At 36.2% G+C, this 27275-nt stretch overlaps 1 protein-coding gene across 5 annotated transcripts in view; it reads right to left on the bottom strand.

Annotated features, from left to right (window-relative positions):
* epb41l4b (erythrocyte membrane protein band 4.1 like 4B) overlaps positions 1-27275 on the bottom strand; it is a 404010-nt gene that overhangs the window by 166623 nt on the left and 210112 nt on the right. For all 5 annotated transcript variants that reach the window (XM_039737615.1, XM_039737616.1, XM_039737617.1 and 2 more), the window contains exons 9-15: positions 22032-22120; positions 14492-14561; positions 14238-14407; positions 13383-13492; positions 7127-7157; positions 2796-2829; positions 2308-2393 (exon numbers count right to left, since the gene is read on the bottom strand). In XM_039737615.1, coding sequence (XP_039593549.1) covers positions 2308-2393; positions 2796-2829; positions 7127-7157; positions 13383-13492; positions 14238-14407; positions 14492-14561; positions 22032-22120 — 590 coding nt within the window. The remainder of the gene's footprint in view (positions 1-2307; positions 2394-2795; positions 2830-7126; positions 7158-13382; positions 13493-14237; positions 14408-14491; positions 14562-22031; positions 22121-27275) is intronic.

Raw genomic sequence — 27275 nt, 5'->3', positions numbered from 1 at the left:
AATTCTACATATAGCACTATAATGACATTTGATTGCTTAAATCATCAGAAGTGATGAATAACATTACTGCCTAACAAAATTTGAAACACTTTTTACTAAATAAATACAGTATGTGTGATAGGAAATAAAATCATGCAATAATAACAATTAAGGTCAGACGTATGCCTACATTTATTTTTATTCCTTCTATTACTGGACATCACTGCGACTAATAACCTTTCAAGGGCATACGACATGGTAACAGATAATAGAAGTCTAATTACAGTCTGTCCCTAAAATTGTTCCAGTACCACCATTTCTCATGTCACAGACACTTTCTTGAACACTCACGTATGCAGTCTTGTTTATATTACAGGAGTCTTCCCTGAAATGGGATTGATAATCAGCTTGTTTAGATCTTTGTGACATAACTGATTTATTATTCTCCAAGAATTTTGTTTTCTTTTGCTTGGATGACACTAATCCTTTAAAAACAGCTTTTTAAAAACAGTTTTCACGTTTTCATAAACAGGTTTACTTTATATTGAACTCTGGCATATGAAGTAATTAAGAGCATTACTTTCATAAATGGATGAATAACACCTTTTTAATTAAGTATGAGGACAATGTACAAGCAAACCAGAGAAACCTACCTACAGGTAAAATATTAAAAAAAGAATATGGGATAAATATGTTTGTTCATTATATAAGGAAGCTCCACAAAACTACTTTTTTATAATTTTATAAAGAAATCATTAAAATTATGAAACACCAACATGTTCCTCTGTTGATATTTTTTAAAAATTACTTTGCAACCAAGTTTAGTGTTCTTAGGGATTTAATATAAAAAAGTATGCATTAACTTCAGTTCAACAAAAATGTTCAGTGCTATTTTAATGTAATATTAAAGGTTAAGTGATTTATTTTTAAACTATAAGTCAGTAACAAAGGGATCAAGTAGGATTCACCTTAGATTTGTAGAAGGAATCAGTTTGTAATAAGCTACAAGGTCAATGGAAATGACTGAAACACTTATGCCAAAAATAAAAAGATCAAAAAAATAAATGGAATGTTAAGTTTTAAACTAAAGCAATACAATTACTTATGAATTTAGTTTGACAAACTGTTTTGAGAAAAAGTGAAGTTACATCAAGATTGTGAATTTTTGCGGGAGTAACTCTGTAGTAGAATAGCCTCATGAACTAAAGAGAACATAAACGTGCTACAGGGATGTGTGTCAAGACCAGAGCTGTACACATTTATAGATAAAAAAATATATATCCCAGAAGGATTATAAATCTGATATCTGAAAAAATATGTTACTATTAATGGAATATTTTAATTCATGCTCATTTTAGTACTTTATGCCATCTTCACATAGTGCCAATCAACAATTAATTTTTAAATAGAGTAGAGCAGTAATATGAGACTGCTGCTCACACACCAAGTAGCTTGCTTAAAACCCTTTCACAACTGAAATAAGGTTAAAAGTTCATTTCTCACTGTGCTACTTTATTAGGTATAATTTAACCTCATAATATTAATTTAGCATACACATATTTGTCATAAATACGCCCATACTTCTGTTTGTGAAGAAAAGTGAATATTTATCACAAATTCCAAAAAAGAGTGTACAATACTATAGCCACTGAACAAAATATGTCAGTTTCACAAAGTTTACCAATACTGTGAACAAAAAGCATGGATACTATTTTCAGAATCCAGTGAAGGCAGTTTACAGAAATACATATTTTGCAATACTGACAATGATAAAAATTAAGACTAAAATTTGTCTTTAAAAACAATCTCCATACTTTTTGTTTTAAAGAAACCCAATAAACAGACAACACTGAAAACAATTTGCTCAATTTTAACTTACCGTTTTGGATTTTTTGAACATAAATGATGCTGCTTGGAGCAATTTTAAAGCAAGTTGTTAATCTCACTGTGTAAAGATCTTTAATTTCAACTTCTGAACAATGAAAGATGGATAATTAATTGTGCTCAAAAATGGCATATGTGAGGCTGGCCTTGTGAATAGGTCTTAGACTTGTAGATACCGTGGTACTCTGAAGGATGGATGAAGGCATCCCATTTGCACCTTTACTATATAGCCCATTGTAGCTGTGACTTTTACATATAATGAATTAACTAAGATAAATTGATGGCAACTGTGGGATTTTCTTGAGCTGAGATGTACAACAATCTTAAAACATTAAAAAAAGTAAAATCTGCTAGATAAGAAGCTGTGACATAATATCCCTATTCGGAGAAAATGATTTTACTTTACAGTTGAAAATACAAAAAATCCTATGAGTGGTTTTTTACCTTGAGGGTGCCATATGCACTGGATGAACTGGGTGGGCAGCATGCCAGTGATCAAGGCCAGAAGAAATGTTTTGTTTGTAATGAGGCTAAAAGAAGAGCAACAATTAGGGAAGACAGTTGTTAGTTAAAAATAGACCTAATGTACTGTATATGTTTCTTTTATCTTCCTGATATTTCTGAACAGGCATTCTGTTAAACTATATTCTGTATTTATTCAATATGCATTGTTGTAAGCACCAGTTATTTAATACCCATATTTTACCTCTTTTTTAAAAGCTTTTAATTCATAATTTTTTAAACTATGCATTTAAAGGTTTATACAAGAATCGCTAGCTTTGGATATCAGTTTACACAATCTTTAGATAATATGCACAGTAATAATCACTTAAAGTTGCAGGTTAATAAAACTGAAAAACACCTCATACTTATGAGATGCAAAAACATGAAATGCATAATAATTGCATAACCCTAAAAATCTTGCATCTTACCGAATAAAGACTTGGGTCTGCAGTATTATGAGCACTGGAATAAGAACAAAGAAAAATTAAAAAATAGTAATTAGCTGAGAATATTAAACTTTACATTCCATTACATACAAATATTAAACCCTTTGACAAATTAAAACAATAAAACCACAAACTATAATGAACTAAAACATTAACACATAAATCTGAAGCATAGTTATAGACAATACTTGTACAATTATATAACACATAACATGTTGTAAATCTTGCAAAAAAACCTGGGTAAAAGTAAATGAGGAAAAAGACTACCACTAAACAAGCTCTATTCATAACATAATAACTGAATGTCTGCCTTGAGTAAAAAGAAAATAGAAAAACAGTTCACAATTCAATAGTGACCTTTCTGTTTTTCTTACTTAATTTAAAAGTTAATCTCCTAAATTCTACCAGCACAGGAATTATTAGTTTGAAATATTTCACAAAAATTATAAAACCATCTAATTAATGCTTTAATTCTTTAGGTTAGGAATCCACAGGCCTAGTCTAGAGCAGGGGTTCCTAAACTTTCACCCAAATTAGAAAATCAGTACCATTCTGAGACCCAAGAAGGGGGTTGTTATCATAATGACAACAGAGTCAAAGAGACAAATAATGTCCAGTTAAAAACTTTTAATGTTTTTGTTTCCTTTTAAGCATATTTCTCACATGAATATTACTAGGAGAGAAAAGTGGGAAAAAAATGTATTGTACATAAAATACTCCATCTATCCATTTTCAAAGCCAGCTTATCCTAAATCATGTTGCTAAAGCCTATTAAAACAAGAATTAGGCACAAGTCGAAATCAACACCGGGACAGAGAGCCAGTCCATCACAGGATGAACACACACATACACCATACAGCAGGGCAAGTTTAGCAAAGCCAACAACCTGCATGTCTTTTACCTATGGGAGGAAATTGGAACACCTGGAGGAAACCTATGTGCACACAGGAAGATGCAGCAAACCCCACACCCACACAGAGAGAACATGCAAATGCCACAAAGGGAGAACATTACGCCAATGAATTATCATTCAAAACAGGAATAGATTCCAAAGGTATGTCACTGGCAGTGTAAATGGCTTGTGTAACGTAGTAAAACTGTGAGAAAGAAATTCTTGGGGTGTACTGTGATGATTTTTTGAAAGGAGAATATGTAAACTTACCTTACTCACCTGACTCATTGTGGCAGTTAAAGTAGCTCAAAAATTAATCTATGCAGCTTATTTCCCTTATCTTAACAATTCTTAAGAACACTTTTAAAATGAGCTCCACATTATCAAAATATTTTTCTAAACAAGTTTACAAATAGTTTAACATATACCATTTAATAATTCAAGTAACGGAGGTTAAAAAAAAAAGCTAAATCAGTCATAAAAATGTATGCACCATTTTCACTTAACATGGGTGATGAGATAAATCTTGCTGAATAATTCTACAGTCATATTTGATTAATGTAACTATACTGACTGAATTTCTACTGCTTGCCGCACGATTTTAAAATATTTTTGTTGTTCTTAAAATTCTCAGTGAGCTAACACACGTCCTTCACGCCACCAGTTCATGGAAATTAATCAAACAACTTTAAAAAGTGTGATGAGAGGGAATTCTCCCTCGCCGAGGCACGTTAAAGTTAATGCAAAATCTTCTTTACACTTAAAGATTTAGATTCAATAAGGAACCAGCCATACATGTCCACTGAAACTGCACCTAACGTACAGCACACACAGTACTATATTTATATTCCCAACCAATTCTCTCACCCATCATATCACACCGGAAATAATCATCTTTGTCCCATGCCTGTTGTTTTAATTTTGACATTTGAATCTAGTTCTGCAGTCCCTTCACCTCACAAGCTTGTCTGTGTCATTTCTTCCTTTCTCTCCCTTTCTTAAATTTGACTTTGCATGTCAGTCATCTCAGGTTGATTGTTTTATAGTTTGTGAGATGGCTGGAGAAGAATACTTGTTATATTTTTGTGCTACAAAAACTAAAGCTGTTTGTGATGTGCCAACAGCATCATTTCACATACTGCCACAATAAACAGTACACTAAACAGAAGCAGATATACATCACACACCACTTTGCTAATCTTTCCTGTAATATTCCTGAAGTATCGTAACAATATGAAATGCCTGCAAACAGAACACTACCATAACAAATTCTTCATGCTATAGATTAATTTACTAGATTTTCCACATCCTGCATATTAAGAAATCTTAATTTTACACTGCCTAAAACAGAAGAAGCACAACTAGACAGATTGGAAATACAACCACTATAGGTTAAATCAGTGTTAGAGATAACATGAATTTTACATGGATTCAACCAAACAAAAGTTGTACCCATTTTTAATTATTTATATTAAGAGTTGGTAGCACTGCCTTGCTGTTAGCAGAGTAACAAGCCAGAAAACTAACCCTTGTTTTTCCTCTCTTTTGTCAACATAATTATCTGTTACAGTCTTTTCTCTGCTTGCGGTCATGAGAAATCCTGTTCTCATTCAATTCAGTCTATAGTTTTCTGAAACTTAGCAGAGTCTGTATACTTTTCTTCATATGTTTTTGGTGTCTTAATTTCTTAACAGTACATTACAGATCAATATACCTTTGAGAACAAGGAGTGCAAAAAAATACGCTTATTCCCTGGGAAAGAGGTTTGTCGCTCAGCAACTGCACATCAGTATGTACAGACTTAGGAAAAAATACAGAAAATGCACTCAATTTATATAGTGTGTGCGAATCCAACAGTAGATGAACTTTACCTTAAGACTAAATAATGCATTTATTTTATGCAAAAGAGAAAAAAAAAATCAGATTAGAGTGTACCTTAAATGGAGCTTAACTCTTTTAGGGCGGATGTCGACTTCTGTCAACAGGAACAGGTTGAGGGTGGTAATCAACTGAAAATGGTTACAAAACCCGCCATTACGTTTTAGTTTGACTCTCTTTGCTAGAAGGAAAGTAAACTTGGTTGGTCTGACCGAGATTCCCTGTGCTCATGTGAGTAGTGAAGAGCAAACAACAAACAACATGGTCCCCTTGTGATTGTGGTGCTGAATGCACTCCTGTAGCTGATGCACCTATGGCAGTGTTCACTTGGATGGACCTTCACTTATAATGACAAGAGGTACAAGCCAGATTGCATTGCACTGCGACCGTGACAGCCGCTGCCAACCCCGACATACAAAGACAACCTGGCAACCAGCCTGCCGCACATCCCTGCCAGCCGCCATGCCGCCTGTGAGTGGCTCGAGCCACAAAAGATGGCAAACTGGTGCGTTTTATGTTGATTTACATGTGAAACTATTGCTTTGTGTGCTCTTCATAAAACAGCATTTTTTGGAAAAAATATTCAGCCCTGAAAGGGTTAAAGTGAAAACAGTAGAATATAATAATAGTCTTTAAGATTATTTCAAGAAAATTTTTAGAATAAAAAAAAAATCTTAAAAAATTCTACTGTACTATTAACAATAAAAACTTTTCATTCAGAAAAGGTTATAACTCTTAGTAGCATAATATACATAATTTACTGTATGTATATTTTAATAAAACGGACAGTGTGTCAGTTTTAAACAATTTATCAAAAATTTTTTGGTGATGCAATGATTTATGGGTTATCAACTCAATTCTTGTTTTTCAAATATATTGTTCAGCAATGTGTGTCCAATTTGAGTCATTTTCCATTTATTTTCATAAAATGAAAAGTTGCACAGATAATTATAGATCAACTTTCATAACTCACTTTCTCCTCGGACTTCAAAAACGTTTCTGGAACAGTAGCACACATTATCCTAATTTGTATCATACTGTGCTAGCACACCTATTTGCAACTGACAGATGACAAGCAGAAGGCAATTCTGAATTTTCTATGCCTTAGTAATTGGCCACTTTCTTAATTAGTATCCAATAACTGCTGAAAATGAAATATACTTTTCAGTGCCAATCCATATAAACAATTACCAGAAACAGCAAGAGTTATTTTAATTAAAAAACTGTATGCAATGAACAGTTAAAGCCATTGCAGCCCTCAAGGATCTGAATTTGAGACATCTGCATTAGTGTTAGGCAATACAGTCACTCTGATTCGCCAGGCCTTACTAATATTGCTTATTTTTGTAGAGTGGCTCAGTACTTGAGTATAAAATAAGCAATTCAGGTTGCAAAATCTTAAAGGTGATCAATTAAAATCAGGACAACAAAGTATATTCTATTAGCAGCAGTAAAAAAATTGTTCATCAATAGTGTGTCAAGAAATGGACAAAGACCTACTTCAAAAAAGACAAACATAGAATGCATGCCGTTAAGTACTTACCTTAGGTGAAGGGGTTTATGTGGGTTAATTCCTTTAAAAAACAAAAAAAAAAACAAAAGTTTAATGCAAACAGATTCCCCACAATTTACCAAGATGGTTACTTTGTTATTGTACATACTGCCTTAATGTATATATATAGTATATCACAACAGCTTCACACACATTATACTAAGATAACAGCTTTTTTATCTCAAAGCAGCAACAGACAGTACTTTTTACAATATACTGTGCAATTTTTTGGAGCACTAAATCTTTAGAAAATACAGCACACTACGATAACACAAAGTTTCTTACAAATAAATCTGGAACATAATATAGATAATTATAATTAAGAAATGAAGAGTGAAAAAGACACACAAAAATGTTGCACACTACAGCTGCGTCATTCTAGTTTGAAGACAAACACCTTAGCCTCCATATTAAGAGGAAAGACTTTTGTTACTCACTATAACCAACTATAAAAAAGGTCTTTTTCCCCAGAACTACTGTAATCACTTGGAGATATCTTTAACACTAGAATCCCTGAAACCTATGAAAAAAGTCATAATCCCGGGCAACCTTAAATTTGTTCACACCTCTCCATCAGCGTCTTTGTTTTACAAATGTGTCAATCAGCAAGCAGCCTGCTATCCCATCCACACCCAAAAGACGCATCTGAAATTCTCCCAGCTCAAGTCTGCTTATCTGGGGGTGAGGTGCCTGGAGTTGTATAGAGTAAATAATATCTTGTTATTTGGAATACATACCTTTCATGTGAGTTCCGTGTCTACAATGATCTGGGTAAATGTAGGATAATAGGAAATGCAAGGCAAGAAGAGTTGAACACATTAGAACAATCTAGACGAGAACAGGCCATTCAGCCCAACAAAGCTCGCCAGTCCTATCCACTTGTTTCCTTCAAGAAAACATCAAGTCGAGTTTTGAAAGTCCCTAACGTCTTACTGTCTACCACACTACTTGGTAGCTTATTCCAAGTGTCTATCGTTCTTTGTGTAAAGAAAAACTTCCTAATGTTTGTGCGAAATTTACCCTTAACAAGTTTCCAACTGTGCCCCCGTGTTCTTGATGAACTCATTTTAAAATACAAGTCTCGATCCACTGTACTAATTCCTTTCATAATTTTAAACACTTCAATCATGTCACCTCTTAATCTTCTTTTGCTTAAACTGTAAAGGCTCAGCTCTTTTAATCTTTCCTCATAATTCAACCCCTGTAGACCTGGAATCAGCCTAGTCGCTCTTCTCTGGACCTTTTCTAGTGCTGCTATGTCCTTTTGTAGCCTGGAGACCAAAACTGCACACAGTACTCAAGATGAGGCCTCACCAGTGCATTATAAAGGTTGAGCATAACCTCCTTGGACTTGTACTCCACAGATCGTGCTATATAACCTAACATTCTGTTAGCCTTCTTAATGGCTTCTGAACACTGTTGGGAAGTTGATAGCTTTGAGTCCACTATGACTCCTAAATCCTTCTCATAAGGTGTACTCTCGATTTTCCGACCGCCCATTGTGTATTCAAACCTAATATTTTTACTTCCTATGTGTAATACTTTACATTTACTGACATTAAATTTCATCTGCCACAAATCTGCCCAAGCCTGTATGCTATCCAAGTCCTTCTGTAATGATATAACGGATTCCAAATTATCTGCTAATCCACCTATCTTGGTATCATCTGCAAACTTAACCAGCTTGTTACTTATATTCCTATCTAAATCATTTATATATATTAAAAATAGCAGGCCCTAGCACTGACCCCTGTGGAACACCACTCTTAACATCGCCAGTTCTGATGAGGTTCCTCGCACCATCACCCTCTGCTTCCTGTGTCTGAGCCAATTCTGCACCCATCTAAAAACATCACCCTGAACTCCCACTTCTTTTAACTTGATGCCCAACCTCTCATGTGGCACCTTATCAAATGCTTTCTGAAAGTCCAGATAAATAATATCATAAGCTCCACTTTGATCGTATCCTTTTGTTGCCTCCTCATAGAATTCCAACATGTTAGTAAAACACGACCTCCCTCTTCTGAACCCATGCTGACTGTTCAGAATAACTCCTGTCCTTGTCATGTGTTGCTCAATCTTATCCTTAATAATTCCTTCCATTAATTTTCCTGTGATGCTTGTTAAGCTTACTGGCCTATAGTTGCTTGGATCTGCCCTGTCACCCTTTTTATATAATGGGATGATATTTGCCATTTTCCAGTCCTTTGGAATCTCTCCAGTGCACAGTGACTTCCTAAAAATATGTGTCAAGGGTTTATATATGTACTCACTAGCCTCCTTAAGAACACGAGGATAAATATTATCTGGGCCTGGTGATTTGTTTGATTTCATCTTATTTAATCTGAGCAGCACTTCTCCCTCTACAATTTCCAAATCCCTCAGTACCTCCTTAGTAGTTGTGTTTACCTCTGGCAGGTTATCCACTTGCTCACTTGTAAACACCTCAGAAAAATGTAAGTTTAGGGCATCTGCTATTTCATTGTCTGTATCTTTTAATTCCCTTTACTATTCCTGATGAACTTGACCTCCTCCTTAACTGTTCTTTTACTACTAAAATACTGAAAGAATCTCTTGGGGTCTTCTTTCGCCTTATCTGCTATATTCCTCTCCAACTGTCTTTTAGCCTCTCTGATATCCTTCTTAATGGTTGCCCTCATGTTCTCATCGCTCGGTTCTCTTTGCAGTCATTAGTCTTATATGCCTTATACAGCAGTTTTTCCTTTGCAACTTCTTTTTAAATCTTTATTAATCCATCGTGGAGTTTTTTAGTTTCCTATTACTTCCAAATGTAGGTATGTATCTGTCCTGCATTACATGTAAAACATTTTTAAACCTGTTCCACTGCTCGACTGTCTCCACATTTAAAAGCTTATCCCAGTCTATCCTACTTAGACTTTGTCGCATCTGCTCAAAATTAGCCCTACTAAAGTTCAACTTAACAATTTTAGTCTTTGCATCTGTACTCTTACAAAATACTGAGAATTGTATTACATTATGGTCACTTGACCCTAGTGGTTCAATCACCTCTACACCCTCAATTCTATCCTGATTATTACAGAATACTAAATCCAGATAGGCTTCACCCCTTGTTGGTGCTTTAACATGCTGTGTTAAAAACAGTCGCTGATTACTTCTAAAACTCCTGCTCTTGTGCTCCTCCATCTGTAAGGTTATCCCAGTTAATATTTGGATAATTAAAGTCCCCATGACTATAATATCCCCTGTAAACTTGCCTTTTGATATTACTAAAAGATGTGTGTTGAAATTACTGTCTGAATTGGGTGGTCTATAACACACTCCTAAAATGAGACCTTTTTCCCTAATATTTTCCAGGCAAGCCACATGTCCTCACTAAGATGGGGCTCATCATCCAACTGAAGATGACTTACATTTAATTCCTGTTTGGCATAAACAGCAACCCCACCTCCTTTTCTGTTCTGTGTATCCTTCCTAAAAATGTGTATCCCTCTATGTTACACTCATCCCCATCTTTGTTATTTAGCCAGGTTTCCGTTATTGCTATAATATCATAATTATGCTCTGCTACATACAACTCCAACTCACTTACCTTATTTTTGATACTTCTAGCATTAAGGCAAGCTATTTTTAATGTGTTAATCCTTCTATCTTTACGTGTTTGCTTAGAATTTACATTACTATGCATTTTTATTTCTACACCATTGTTTGTTCTTCCATGTATAGATCTAAATCTGGCCTGTCCTAAACTCCCTGCCCCCCCCCATTCCCTAGTTTAAACAATCCTCGACTAGCCTACACATACGCCTCCCCAATACATTGGTGCCCCTCCGGTTCAGATGTAACCCGTCCACGGGAACAGGTCCCATCTGTTCCAAAAGGAGTCCCAATGCCCCATAAACCTATACCCTTCTACCCTGCACCAAGATTTGAGCCACGCGTTAAGCCTTCTAATCTCCTCAATCTTACCTTGACTGGCGCGTGGCACAGGCAGAACTTCGGAGAAGACTACCTTGTCAGTTCTGCTCCTCAGCTTGGTACCTAACTCTTTGAATTTGGATCGGAGAACCAATGGACAACGTGGACAATGACAACTGGATCCACCCCGGCTCTGGCCAAGAGCCTATCCACCCTTCCAGGGAGGTCTCCCACCTGTGCTCCCGGAAGGCAACACACCGTGTGAGACTCTCTCTCTCTGGAGCACACCTGCGCTTCAATCCCCCTAATGATTGAGTCCCCAACTATCACTACCTCTCTCTTTTTGGGAACTGGTTTTGAGGTGGCCCGTTGGGGCTCCTCAACCCTGCCTACCACCTCAGAATTATCAGAGTCACCGTCCAGCTCCGCCAGGACATGATAACGGTTAGACACTTCTAATTCTGGGGTTGATGCCCCCGGACAGTGTGCACCCTTTACCTTACGCCTTGTGACCGTGACCCACCTATTCCTACCTGTCTGGTCTGGAATCTCCTCTCGCGCCACCATAGGGGTGCACACTAACTAAAACAGAATTATTTTTTTGCTCAGAACTATTTGTTGTACCGGCAATCAAAGATACGATGCCCTGTAATCGCTATCAGACTTTCATGCGGCATTTGCACTTTGACAACAAAGACATTCATGTCCATGTCAAAACGACAGATTTGTATGTGCATGTGCAATGCCACTTCCTATTTAGGAAAGATCCCAGTCATCCCATGGAAGAAGGACATTCCAAGACTGTGGTCATAAAACCATTTCTGGACAAAGGCAGAACCGTAACAACTGACAACTTCTACATTTAACTTTCACTGGCTGATAAGACTGCTGCACCATAACACAACTCTGCTTGGCACCATAAAGTGGGATGGGAACTTCCACCTGCAGCTAAAATCACTTCAGTACACGTGCAATTCTCCATGCTAGTGTTTAGATCTGGCAGTGCCATGCTAATGGTGTATGCACCCAAAAAGAAGAAGTGTGTCTGCATTCCCAGTATCAATCACCATAACGCTGGATGTGTGTGTGTGTATGCATGCATCAGAGAGGCAGAGACAGATTTGATATCATTCAATTGGTTACTGGAATAAAAAATAAACACTTTTGCAAAGGTATAACAAAACAAGTGTGCTTTTATTCAAGAATAAAATCTAAACACAAAAATTCAAGTAACAAGATACCAAGAAGACATACTTCACCAGTGTTTATGTAACTGCTTATATTCCTTCAGCGATATCCATTACAAGTAGCAAAACTTACTTGTGAAAAGAATGGAGATAAACGTCATCAACTCAGAAAGAGAGAGGCAAGTCCGTTGTACCACGTTAACGTGACAGAGAATAAAACTGAATCAAAAAGACACTAACTTTACAAGTAGCAAAAATTTACAACGGGTGTTACAGACATAAATCAAATGCATGTTTTTATTATATAATAGTAATAATAATATCAGGTCACTGCTCAAAACAGAAGATGCAGGGAAGACCCGGGATCGAACCCACAACCTCTTAATTTAGAGGCAGTCGTTCTTACCTCTAACCCACCCATGCAACTGATAAATGGACTTCCTTTTTACATACTGACAGCAATGTGTATATTCAATAATTTGTTTTTTCTTTGGTTATATTCCTGAATATAGGCACACTTGTTTTGTTATACCTTTTGTGAAAGTGTTTATGTGATATATGGACTTAAGTCTTCAAACATTAATTTTCACTATAACATGAAAAAAATGTGTTTTAGTTATGTGTTCAACATTTCTTGCCTCACATTTCCTATCATCTTACATTTACCCGATCGTTGCAGACACGAAACACATGTGAAATGTATATATTCCAAATAACGAGATATTATTTACCCTATACAATTCAAGGCAACTCACACGCACATAAGGAGACCTCAGCTGAGAGAACTTCAGCTGCGTCGGTTGGGGGGGTGGGGGGCATGTGGGATGGGGGCTGCTTGCTGCCAGTGCTGATCGACACATTTGGAAAACAAATGACACTGCTGGGAAGATGCAAAGGAATTTAAGGTGGCCCGGGATTACAATTTTTTTCGTAGGTTTTACGGATTCTAGTGTAAAGAAGCACATTAACTGTATCCATTTTTCACAAACCATTTATCATCATTTTAACACAAACCAAAAAATACCCATCCACTCATCACTGAACAATACTAATTCTTTACTGACATACATTATAATTACAGAGATCTACTCATATTAGTATCATTGTGTTAGGACTGATGCCAGGGGTGAGCTTCAGACAGAACTCTAGCATAACGTAATTACCTTTGACTGTTGACTGTCTTCTTGATGGATATCGCTTGCTAGGCCTTCTTTCAAATGTGCTTGTACGTCTTAATCGTCCAATGTGGGTAGCCTGATATTCTGTTCGTCCACTATCAACACAATATTTAAACATTAGCCTAACCTTGCAGGGCAGGCATCCAAACTTTATTGTTTTAGACAATGACATCTAAATCATCAATTCTTTCTTTTTTTATTATGTCACACTAAAGTAGTATATCTGTTTTGCTGTGTGCATTTTCTGAAGATTCATGTTTTGCAAACTGGCTGTTCATGAATGTGTCTCAAATATTTACTTCTAAGCAGTAGTAACGAATTTTTTATTTATCATTAAGTTTAGACTATTTAATAAAGTTTTGAATATGAAGTAGTACAGATTTAGTACAATATAGTCCCGACTCTCCTAAAATGTAGAGTTACATGACAAAACCAAGATTCACATTTTTTCATATACTGTAATCTATTGTAAATGTCAGTGTATATGCCTGTGTTTATAATAATGACAAAAGAATAGCAAAGGAAATCATGCGTACACATATATGGTATACATGTGCATACTGTAAATTGGATGTGGTGTTTTGCCATGAATCAGGCTACCTGGAAAGGATAATAGTGTCATTAGTCCTTGTTAGGTCTACTGAGGCAGTACAGCTACTCTCAGCAGCAGCTAAGGTGAGGCAGCTGCCTTAATATCAAGGGGGACTATTGAAAACTTGCATAAAGAATGTCAAAACAATTGGGGGCAATTTACTGATATCGGCTATCCAAAGAACAATGTTGTGGAGCGGATTTATTCACAATGACTTTTACATTAGAAATCTTTAAAATCTGAAGCACCTGAACCTGAAGCGAGAACCAAGACGGACAAAGTCATTCCTGCTTTCTTTGTTATGAGAAGTCTGTCGCAACCGGAAGAAGGCATGATGCTCAACTGCACATTTCCACAAGTGCTTGCATGCTTTGGCACTCTCCAGCCGGAAGACAAATGTATGTTCCTGTTCATGGCCCTGAATGTGGAAAGTAAGAACACTTAACATAAAATAATTGTGACAAAACAATTTAATTATCAGCTCAGTTATCAACACACTTACTTGATCGTCATCTTCTGTAACAACAAGTGTCAGTTTGTTCTTCTTAAAATCCATCCTGGTGATTTTAGGCCTGAAATAATTAGGAATTGTTATGACAATGCTAAACACTAAGCAGTGCATGACATAAAAAAGAAACAAGAATCTAACAATACTACTTTAACAAGCAAAAAGTTTTATATATTACATACAGGCAGGTTGAAACAAGAAAGAAAGAACCTTCAACTTTTTTCACATTACCATAAGGCCCATCTTTCAGCAAAAAAATAAATGTCCCATAAACAAAACAAAAAAAAAAGTTTCTGACCAGCATTTAGAAAATGTCAGAAGACTACTTCAATAGGAAAAAAAATATTCTGCAAAGACATTAAAAAGATTTTGATTTGTAAAGTACAGTATAAGGAAACAAGCCAGCAATATATTTAAAGGCAGAATAATTTTTACAGGTCAGATCTTACTGATAAGCTATATTTCATAACAAAATAACAAAAAAAAATGTTAATATTAAAGTCTTCTTTCACTAAAGTGGATCTATGAGAACATATTAGTGATGAATTTCCTGCTATGTTTATTAATCACATCAAGATAATTTTTCTACATAGAAATTTATTGACATACGCAGAGTTGCAAACCATGATATGTCAACTGATAAATTTTTCTGGAATAATGATATGGCTGATTTAAGAAAATAATCACACTCTGTGAAAATTATTATATCTTAACATGTTCAGACATGGAAACTGAATCGAATTAACACTGAGAAATTCTGTTTTGAAATTTTTACCCATGAATAATCCAGAGAAAACTTTATTTGCAGCAAAAACAATAAATGGCCTCAAGAACAAATGAAACCATATCTGTAATTAACATGTCAAAATCTTGACTAGACTGTTTTATCCCCCAGTCAAGCTATTTAGCTACCCAGGTTCTGCAGTGGCATGAGCTATGCTGTGCATGTCAAGCCCATCTTGTTACATTGAGTTTATCCACCAACTAAATGTTAGACCACCAATTGGTCCACTCTTCTCTTCCGATTTACATGCAATTGTTTCACACCATGATTTTTCCAAAATCTCCACATGAAAGAATACTTTTCGCTATTAAAAGATAGACAACTGTGACTGTTCACCTTTAAGTTTACAAACTTGGAAAACTGTGTTTGCGCGTTACTTTTTGTTGACAGAATCCATGTCCATGTAGTTTTGCAAGAAGCTGCCCCCCAGGTATCAGACAGACTTTGAAACTCTTTTTGCAGTACCCCTCTAAAAGGAGCAGAATTGTTATATTTTTCTATTGTGTTGTTTTGTAAGCAACTGCAGAAGCTTATTTGAGAGAATTCTTGAGGTGCTGGTTAAGTTTGCAGATGATACCAAGCTAGGTGGATTGTCAGATAATCTAGAATCTGTTGAATCATTACAGAGGGACATGGATAGCATACAGACAGATTTGTGGTAGATGAAATTTAATGTGAGTGAATGTAATGTATTATACATAGTAAGTAAAAATGTTAGGATTAAAATACACAATGGGAGGTTTGAAAATTAAAGGTAGAGATTATGAGAAGAATATAGGAGACTAATCACTATATTTTAATCATACAGTGTTCTGAGGCCATTAAATGGATAACAGAATGTTGGGTTATATAGCACAACGTGTGGAGTTCAAGTTCATGGAGGTTTTGCTCAAGCTTTGTAAGGCAAATGTTAGACCTCAACTAGAGTAATGTGTATAGCTTTGGTCTCCAGTCTACAAAAATGACATAGCAGCACTATAAAAGGTTTAGAAAAGACTGACTTCAGGGCTACAGAGGATGAGTTATCAGGAAAGATTAAAAGAGCTGAGCGGTTTCTGTGTACGAAAAAGGAGATTAAGAGGAGACATGATTAAAGTGTTTAAGATTATAAAGGAATTAGTAGAGTGGATCATGCCTGTCACTTTAAAATGAGTTCAGCAAAAACAAAGGGACATAGTTGAAAACGTGTTAAGGGTAAATTCTGCACAAACATTAGGATGTTTTTTCGTTACACAGAGACGCATAATCACATGGAATACATTACAATGTACTGTGGTACACAGTAGAACTTTTAGAACCTTATTGTTATTTTGGAAGACTTAAGTGTACAGGACTAGCGAACTGTGTTGATCTGAATGGCTTGTTCTAGTCTAGATTGTTCTAAAGCTCATATATATATATATATATATATATATATATATATATATATATATATATATAGCTGCTTTCCAAATTTACCATTTTGAGTAGTGAGCTGCTCTTATTGTTTATATCATACAAGAAAAACATACATTTGATTTGCATCTGTAAATTTATAGTATTTTTCAAAGTTTTTTTTAGTTTTATTCTGCCACTCATGTTCAAGCTTCCACAAACCACCACCACCCGATCTGATGCCGTTTTCAGATAAAGATTTATCTTAAAACCGTGTCAGATATTGTGCGCAAACGAGACTGGGAAAGCTTTTTCACATGGATGTGAGTGTTGTGTGTGACTGAGAATGACTGTGGATGTGAATTTTTTTTATTTAGTTTTATTCTTGAGTGTTCCTGCTCACGCTGAATTAGTATGCACCTTCTGATTCATGATGTCAAAGCCGTGCTGACAAAAAAAAAGAGACACTTTGGTGCATATGACATTTGGAATAATTTATTTTATGACCTGTATTGTACATTGTGGAAAACGTTGTTACACTAATGCAACATTATATTCATTTGTATACCTTCATGCAGTTGTAATCATGACATGACTGTATAATGTGTGAAGCCTGAAGTCCAAATATCAAATAAACACTTTCACAAAGGGTACAAGTATAAAAAAACAAGTGCACTTTTATTCAAGAATATAAATGAAGAAAAAAGAAAGCAGGTTACACTAGGCAGTTGATACAACAGCTTGTGTGGTGCAATGCTAAGAACTGCTGATTCCCAAAGAGCTTCTGGGATGGATGCTGGCAGTTTCTCAAGTATACCGTTTTAAGTAGAGAGCTGCTCTTATTGTTAATATTATACAGTAAAAACATACATTTTATTTGCATCTATAATAGCCGCTGTAAATGTATATTACTTGTCAAAGTTAGCGTCTTTTTTAGTTTTATTCTCTCACTCACTTTCACGCTCCCACAACACCTCCCTGAACCCAACAGAACTGATTCATCCACGTTTATGTGTCAGCTTTTATCCTGCCACATCTGAGATTTCCCTGTAAAACAGAGTCACATCGGGGGTTTGTACTACATCTTTATCTGAAAATGGCGTCTGATTGCGGGGGGTTGGGGGTATGGAAGTGTGTGGAACCTTGAACGTGAGTGAGAGAATAAAACTGAAAAAAAAAACTTTGACAAATACTATAGATTTACAGACGCAAATCAAATGTATGTTTTTATTGTAAGATATAAACAATAAGAGCAGCTCACTACTCAAAATGGTAAATTTGACAAGTAGCTGATATCGAAACTGCAACCTCTTCATTGGAAGGCAGCAGTTCTTAGCGTTGCACCACGCAAGCTGTCACAACAACTGCCTACCGTAACCTGCTTTCTTTTTTCTTCATTTAAATTCTTGAATAAAAGTGCAATTGTTTTGTTATACTTGTACCTTGTGTGAAGGTGTTTATTTCATATTTGTATTTCAGGCATCACACATTATACATTTCATGTCTACATTTTGTCAATTATTACTAAAACACGAAAAATGTTTCTGTGGTAACTTTTTATAGAGATTGTTGATGAAACTGAACACACATGAAATGTATGTATTCCAAATGACGATGTACTTATTTACCCCTTAAAGCTCCAGCACTTCACTCGAACATAAACACTGTGCACTGACAAATTTCTTTGTGAATTGAACTGTGGTGGTGGGCAGGGGGATGGGATAGAAGGCTGCTTGCTGTTATCTACACATTTACAGGACAAAAAACGCCGACGGAGAGGTGCCAACGAATTTAAGGTGTGCCGGATTTACGAGTTTTCTCGTAAGTTCTGATAATTCAAGTGTTAATGAAAATTGCATCATTGTCAGTCTTGGTACATGCCCCATTACATGTGACACCACTGTGGCTAGAATATATAAGAGGTATGCGCTTAGGAAAATTCCAAAAATAAAATTACCTTATGTATAGAAATGTATTATTTATTAGTTCTCCTTTTTAAATTTTTAAACTAATTTTATTTAATTTTCTATCTTGTTCCGGTTTAACAAACTATATCCTTCACTCCTTTCCAGGAATACAGATTTTTTTACCCGTTTGTGATTTTGCTTTTTCTGTGCCCTACCTTTTGGCAGCCTACACTTTGTCTTTTAGCACAGAAGCAGCTAAAAGATGCTTCATAGAAGACTGTAATGTAACCACCTTATAACCGGCACTCTTTCATTTCACCTTGGCCTTCCTCTTTTGTGCAGTTTCATCTCTTTGTGAAGTTTGTTAGATCGATGAGAACTGTGCATCTTCATATCTGTTCTTAGGTTTTCTTTTTGTTTATGACCAATCTTGTCTTTGAACTTACAATTCTGAATTATTCATTGACTTTGGCTTCCATGTTTACTTAGTGTTTCCTGATTCGGTTCCCCCTGAATACACTTTTTGGATTTCCTGCAAAACCTTCTTGCCTCTCTAAAATTAACATTCTGTGTTTGGCAAATTTTACATGTACTAAAAAAAAAAACAGCTCTATTATGCAGGAAAGACCGCATCCATTTTTAACTGCCCTAGCTGTGTGGATTGAATAATTATTCCTGCAAAACCGTGTACAGTGATCCCTCGCTATATCACGCTTCGACTTTCGCGGCTTCACTCTATCGCGATTTTTTTCTCATACACGCTTACGTCACTACGCATGCGCTTTCTGAGAACTTTTATCTAAGCCCTACGATGGCTCCTAAACGTGCTGCTTTTTCTAAGCCTTCTGACAAAAAAACTAAGCGCCGGAGGAAGATGCTTACTATCCAGGAGAAGGTGAAACTCTAAAGATGGCAATACTCTACAAAAGCCTCCTCACGCATATGAACAGAAAGCGCCAGCAACTGCCTATCAATATGTTCTTCAGCCGCCACCCACACACCCACTGCCTACTCCTAGTACTCCTTCAGCAGAAGAAGACAACAACGCACCTGCTGAAGATACTGCACCACCTCTGAAGACTCTCCTACTGAGGTCGTGCCTTCATTGGTTAGTGGTTGTGTGTAAGAACTGTGTCTGTTTGTGTGCATTTAAATGTACAGTACAATAATCTACTATATAAAAGCGTTCGGGATTGTCCTTCCATCCCGTGAGTGCAAAGCGTGGCAGTATTCCGCTTATTACAGACTTACTACTTGCGGCTTGAGGTACGAAGCGACGCGATGTGAGCAGAGTTCTGGTGCTCCCATCGTTCCCTCGCTTTTGTGCGCGATACGCTGGAAAAATAGGCAAAATGATGTCTCTGGAAATAATTAATGTTGATGGAGTACAAATGCCTCACCGCGTAGTAAATATCAGGGGAGATGGTGCTTGCTTATTCTCATCTATAGCTTATTTAGTGCATGAAACTCCGCCTTTAGCGGTACAGATTCGGGCTGACATTGTACGACTTTGGACAGGCACTTGAGGGGATAAAAAAAAAACTCGGGAGATGTTATGAATGGGCACTTTGATGTTCTCATTCCCTACACTTACATGCCTGATGTACACATGGAGCGCACAAAAATTGAGGATAAAAGTCAGTCGCCTTAAAAGGCGAGTGAGCCTAATAATATGATATTTGTAACGTCTAATATGTTTTATTTTCTCTTATTTTGTCTAATATATTGGGTAATACGAGTGTAATGGTGACTAAAGGGTGTTATTTCATGTCTAGAGGGCTCTAATAATGTTAAAAAAGGTATTTAGAAGGTCATAAACAGGTTTTCTATACTCTAACTGCGAAAATATTCGATTTATAAATAAAGAATCCTACTTCGCGAAAATTCATTTATCACGGTAGAGTCAGGAACGGATTAACCGTGATAAACGAGGGTTCACTGTTGTGAATTTCCCCTTGGGATTAATAAAGTATCTATCTATCTATCTAAAAACAGTAACATATAAAGCTTACATGACATTATTTCTGACAAAAGAAAACAAGGGAACTGAAACCAGGGGTGCAGTTTAAAGACTTATTAAAATTTGGATTGTGTTAGTGGCCAAAACAGACTATACATACACACTGAATTCATTAACTGTTTTGGCAAAATAGACTTCTAAACATTTTTGGCTTAAATGAAGACTTGCATTTGGCTGTATGGTGAAATGCATTTAATCTTATGTCAGGGTAACTATACATTTCCAGAGACCTCATGTACAAAACCTTCCTAAGATTCCATACAAAATTTTCATAATGCTAGAAAGTCAAAAACAGAGTACGTGCACACACAAAACTTGGATTAAAAAAAAAACCAAAAAACTTACAGATGTCAGGTTTCATACGAAGTTCCTTCATATACATCAAATCAGGTTAAAACTATGTTCATGCACACCTGCTTTTAGCTACTCCCTGTCACCTCAGGCCAGTAACCGTGTATAGTTTTAAAATGCACCCTTTTTGAATATTTATGATCTAATCATCATAAATTCGGTCATGTTCCTAAGTGACGTCTTTGCTTCCAAACCATAGAAGAGCACAAAAAAAACAAAACTTCAGTGAATGTGAACTTGACTGCAGGTATTACTGACATGTGGAACTGTTTTAGCAGTGACTAGGGAAGCCAGCTCCCTACCCAGAATGGATGCACTACATTATTAAAATAAGTCTTAAATAAAGCATAGTTTTCCTCAAAATGTAAGGTCACAGTTAAAATAAATATTGGTAATCAACAAATTAGGGCAACAATGACAGAGTGGTTACTCTGTTGCCTAACAAAAGGAAGTCTGGGGGTTACATACTGGGTGATGCATGTGTGGAGTTTGAATGTGGGTCCATGTAGGTTTGCTGTGGTGAATAAAGTCAAAACATAAGCAGGTTAAGTGAACTGGCAATGTTAACTCATGCCATGATGTGTGTGTTTTTCACCCTACAAATTGGCTAGCACTCTGTACTGGGGGTTGTTCCTGCCTGTACCCAATGGTTGCTAGGATAGTCTCCAGCAACCCCCTACCCTGGATAAGCTTGTTTAGTGAACAGCGGATCAACAAACACTACAATATAATGTGTCCTGTCAAAAGCAACTCTCACTTGCACAGCACTAATCCTTAACACTAGAATCCCTGAGGCCTATGGAAAAAACTCGCAACCCTGGGCCACCTTAAATTCCTTCGCACCTCTCCATTAGCATCTTTAGTTTTGTAAATGTGTCAATCAGCACAAGCTGTAAGCAGCAACAAAGAAAATACCATTTGTTCACATGTTTAAAAAAAAACACACGTTTCGGTGCTATAATTAATTTATACAGAATTATAAATGCACAAATGGTTGGCTGTATGCTTTGCTGATAATAAGTGTTATAAAATATTGTAAATAGTCAATGTAAGTTTATTGCCACTTTTAAAGATGAACCAAAATAATGAACAAATTACCAAAAAAACAGGCCTATTTTGTTGGCCCCTTCAAAAATCAATATTCCTGTTGGAGTCAAGCCAAGGGCATATTCACCACCATCTCTTCCCTAAAGAAAAAAAAATATTATGAGAGAGACATGGTAAATGTTTTGGAATAAGTTTCAAGAAAGATATACATCAATTAACCCAACAGTACTATTGCACTTTAACTGCTCAATGTACTTTACATACCTATTTTTACAATGAACAGGCTTAAAAATCAGGTTCACAGTAAATTAATTACAACAGAAGAGTTGAACTGAAGTCAAATGGGGAAAATCAACTTGTTGCTTGAAATTCAGCAGTTAAACAAAATGGAGGAATATATACACAATCAAGTTATTTTACTGATGTCACACACATAGATCAGTACTGCTGTACAAGCTCATGCCATATTGTATGAATGAATCCATTCAACATTATTTCCTTGCAATATAAATATGATAAAATATATTACATATGGATGATAATTTAATTATCCAAAGAATATGAAACTGCATATTACTTGTTTATTTTACTTGCATATTGATTGTTCTCTCCCAATCCATCCTAGTGTTGAGTTTAAAAGCATTTCTACTTGAAAGGTACGTTCATTTATTTAATATTTAACAAAATGTCAGCTAAATTTAATATAATAACATGAAAAAGAAAATCTAATTTCAGCAATGAAGAGCAAAGAAATAACATTCATAAAAGGCAAAGAACTCCAACACAAAACAAATTATTCAGCAGTGTAGTTTTGAGTCTAATATATCAGTAGTATATTTGTATACTATAAATAGAAACTCAGATCAATAATCAAATAAAAAATATACACAGAAGGAAACCAGGACTTGTGCTCTTGCTAAGACATTGCTGTCCCATTTAAACTATTACCTTTCAAATCAAATTAGCTACTTTCAGATGTACAGGGTTTTAAAATTTTCACCAACACAACATGTCACAGGGTTTTAAACATACTGATGCAAAAACATAAAACAAGGTTCTCAGAATTACATAACATGCACACTGTATAAAATAATATTTTTAAGAATATCTTGTGTAATTTATATCTGAGGCACTTGGACATTTTAAAACACCTAGATGATGATCTAGGAAGAATCTCTGAAGAAGATATATATACATATATATATACACATATATATATATATTTTATATATACATACATATAATATAATATATATATTCTTTGTTAGTTGTGGTAATTACAACTCAAAGACACATGATATCCAATATGGTGTTCCACAAGGCTCTATCCTGGGTCCACTGCTCTTCTCAATCTACATGCTTCCATTAGGTCAGATTATCTCAGGGCACAACGTGAGCTACCACAGCTATGCTGATGACACACAGCTGTACTTATCAATAGCACCTGATGACCCCGATTCTCTTGATTCACTAGCACAATGTCTGACTTGTATCTCAGAATGGATGAATAGTAACTTTCTCAAGTTAAATAAAGAGAAAACTGAAATCTTAGTGATTGGCAATAATGGATACAATGAGGCTATTAGAAATAAACTGGATACATTAGAATTAAAAGTCAAGACGGAAGTAAAAAGCTTAGGGGTAATTGTTGACTGTAATCTGAATTTTAAATCGCATATTAATCAGATCACTAGGACAGCATTTTTTCACTTAAGAAACAGAGCTAAAGTTAGTCTTCTTATATCACTGAAAGATGCTGAAAAATTAGTTCACGTGTTTGTTTTCAGTCGACTAGATTACTGTAACGCACTCCTCTCAGGACTACCCAAAAAATATATAAATCGTTTGCAACTAGTGCAGAATGCAGCGCCTAGAATCCTAACTAGGAAAAGAAAATCTGAGCACATCTCTCCAGTTTTGATGTCACTACACTGGTTACCCGTGTCAGTCAGGATTGACTTTAAAATTCTGCTTATGGTTTATAAAGCCTTAAATAATCTCGCCCCATCTTATATATCGGAATGTCTGACACCTTATATTCCAAATTGTAACCTTAGATCCTCAAATAAATATCTCCTTAGAATTCCAAGAACAAAACTTAAAAGAAGTGGTGAGGTGGCCTTCTGCTGCCATGCACCTAAAATCTGGAATAGCCTGCCAATAGGAATTCGCCAGGCTAATACAGTAGAGCACTTTAAAACACTGCTGAAAACACATTACTTTAACATGGCCTTTTTATAACTTCACTTTAACTTAATCCTGATACTCTGTATGTTCAGTTTATCATAATAACTATTCATGGTGGCTCTAAAATCCGTACTGACTCCTACTCTCTCTTCTGTTTCTTTTTCCGGTTTCTTTGTGGTGGTGGCCTGCGCCACCTCCACCTACTCAAAGCTTCATGATGCTCCAACAATGATGGATGGATTAAAAGGCAGAAGTCTACGTGACCATCATCATCAAGTCCTTTAATCCAAAGAGGACTGTTTCATTTATGTTAGGTAGAATGCCCAGAAGAGACTGGGCAGTCTAATGGTCTGGAATCCCTGCAGATTTTATTTTTGTCTCCAGCCATCAGGAGTTTTTTTTGTTTTTTCTATCCACCCTGGCCATTGGACCTTACTCTTATTCTATGTTAATTAATGTTGACTTTTTTTATTTTCTTACTGTGTCTTTCATTTTTCTATTCTTCATTATGTAATGCACTTTGAGCTACTTTTTGTATGAAAATGTGCCATATAAATAAATGTTGCTGTTGTTGTTGATACAATGTTATTTGAAAAGCTGTTGGAACACAATAAAGAAATGGTTTGTTCCTTTATACAATATCTCAATGGTGGTAAAAATGAACATTACACCTCTGAAAGAATAATGCAAGAGCTGCTGGATGTCTTAGCATCAGAAATCAAGTCTAACATACTGAAAAATATACACGCTGAAAATATTTCCAGTATTCTGTGTGATGAAACCACAGACACCTCAGTTGTAAAACAATTAATTATTTACATTAAATGTTTGCCAGGTCACTAAAGAGGTCAGAATTAGTTTTGCATCAACCAGCAATATGATTGATGGCAAAGCAGAGACTATAACCAACACACTGAGTGAGACTATGGACACTCTAGGCTTGAAAACTGCTAATCTGGTTGGACTAGGGTCAGATGGAGCGGCTGTTATGATTGGGAAACAGAAAGGTGTGGCAAAACTGCTTAAAGATGAAACATCTGGACTCTTGGTCAACTGCCACTGTGTAAACCACTGATTGGCCCTTGCAAGTGCCCAAGCAGCAGCTGCTGTACCATATTTAACAAAACTGAACAACATCTTAAGGCAGCTGTTCCATTTCTTCCAAAATTCTTTAGTTAGGACGGCTGGTTTAACCGAAATTCAAAATATTCTGAACATTCCCCAGATTAAGCTGAAAATGCCCAGTGACACAAGATGGCTGTCTCATGACTCTGCAGTACAGTCACTACGACAGTGTATGATGAGTATCATTGCTGTGCTGGAAAGAAAGGCCACTGAATGAAATGACATCACGGCTGAAGGATTAACCAGATGTATTAAAATGTACAATTTTATTTCCTCTCTGATGATGCTTTCAGAAGTATTACCTTTGTTGTCCAACTTATCTAAGGCTTGGCAAAGGCAAGATGTCAATCTTACCGAAACTGAGCCAGTTTTGCTCGCCACAAAACTGTCCATCATGGAGTTGAAAGACACTCCTGGGAGATATTTTCTAAGCCTTCATCATTGTCTGGCAAAAGAATGGTCAGACCTCCGCATTGTTTATACACAGAGTGATGTAATGTTATTCAAAACTGCAATATATGATAAATACCTAGAGACAGTTGTCAAGCACCTAAATGCAAGATTCCCTGACATGCCGATTATTTCCAGCTTTTCAAAAGTTTTCAATGCAGAAACTCAAGATTCAAATGAGTCTGCTGAAATTATTTTCTATCATTACTCCAAATATGGTACCTGGCAAGAATGAATGGTAGTGTGAAAAATGATCAGAAGTCAATCATACAAAGACTTCAGTCCAAAACAGATTTTACTAAAAATGGCGACGACATCAGAGCTCAAAGAGTCGCTTCCAAAGTTAGTCAAAGTAGCTCATATTGGGCTAGTGATCCCAGTGAGCACAGCTGTATGTGAAAGGGGGTTTTCTGCCCTTAAAAGGATCAAGATATGTTTGAGAAATCGAATGAATCAAAGCACGCTAAATAATCTCATGCTGATCTCCTTGGAGGGCCCAGATCATGGGGACTTTGTTTATTTGAAAGCTGTATATATATATATATATATATACTGTATATATATATATATATATATACTGTATATATATATATATATATATATACTGTATATATATATATATATATATATATATATATATATATATATATATATATATATATATATATATATATATATATATATATATATATATATATATATATATATATATATATATATATATATATATATATACACACACACACACACACACACACTGGTACCTCGGTATACGTCCACTTTGGAGTAAGTCCAACTTGGTATACGTCCTGTTTGGAATACAGCTCGCGTGCTACCCTTGTTTACCTCTCTCGAGACAAAGCCACGACTGCCCACGAGCGTCAGTGTGCCAGTTGCTAGCATTCAGTGAACAAGCCGCGCTATAACTCTCTGTGAATTTTCACATGTGTGGTATAGCGGGTCCACAGCTCCTGTAAAAGGCCAGTTTTAAATTAAATAATCACCGCGCTTGCGGCTTGGTGAGGGGGCGTGGTGGTTGTGTGGCTGAAGCGGTTCTTAGGGCGATTCGCGATGTGGGCGTTTCTCACCTAAGTGCACAGGTGAGAGACCATCCGCATTTGTGATTGTTCCTGGGGCTGCTTATCTTGATGAATAGAAGCACGAGTCGGCTAGAAGGGGAGGAAAAAGAAAGAACTGATTGGAGGTTGAGAGAGAGAGAGAGAGAGACGGTGCAGGAGAGCTTTGCAGCTGAACAGGGAGCCTGGGTATTGGGCCGACACCCGGGGAATAGTAGTAGTGGTCACTGAGTGATCATGGAGCGGGATTGTCCGAAAGGAGGGTGACTCTCTGCGTAAGGACTTGGGCGAGTGTATTCCCCAGCGTAGGCGCCCTGGTCACTGTGGATCCCAAGTCGCTGTCAGGAGAAGCCTACCGGAGCCAGGGAATGGAAAGATGAACAGAACAGCTGAAGTAGGCAGAGTGAAGGTCAGCTGCAAGTAGGGCGACTCCCTTGTTAGGAAGCAGGGTGGCCGC

The sequence above is a fragment of the Polypterus senegalus genome, chromosome 15, assembly GCF_016835505.1.
Source record: "Polypterus senegalus isolate Bchr_013 chromosome 15, ASM1683550v1, whole genome shotgun sequence".
NCBI lineage: Eukaryota > Metazoa > Chordata > Cladistia > Polypteriformes > Polypteridae > Polypterus > Polypterus senegalus.
Note: the sequence above shows the minus strand (reverse complement) of the source record. Positions and strands in the feature narration are given on the sequence as shown.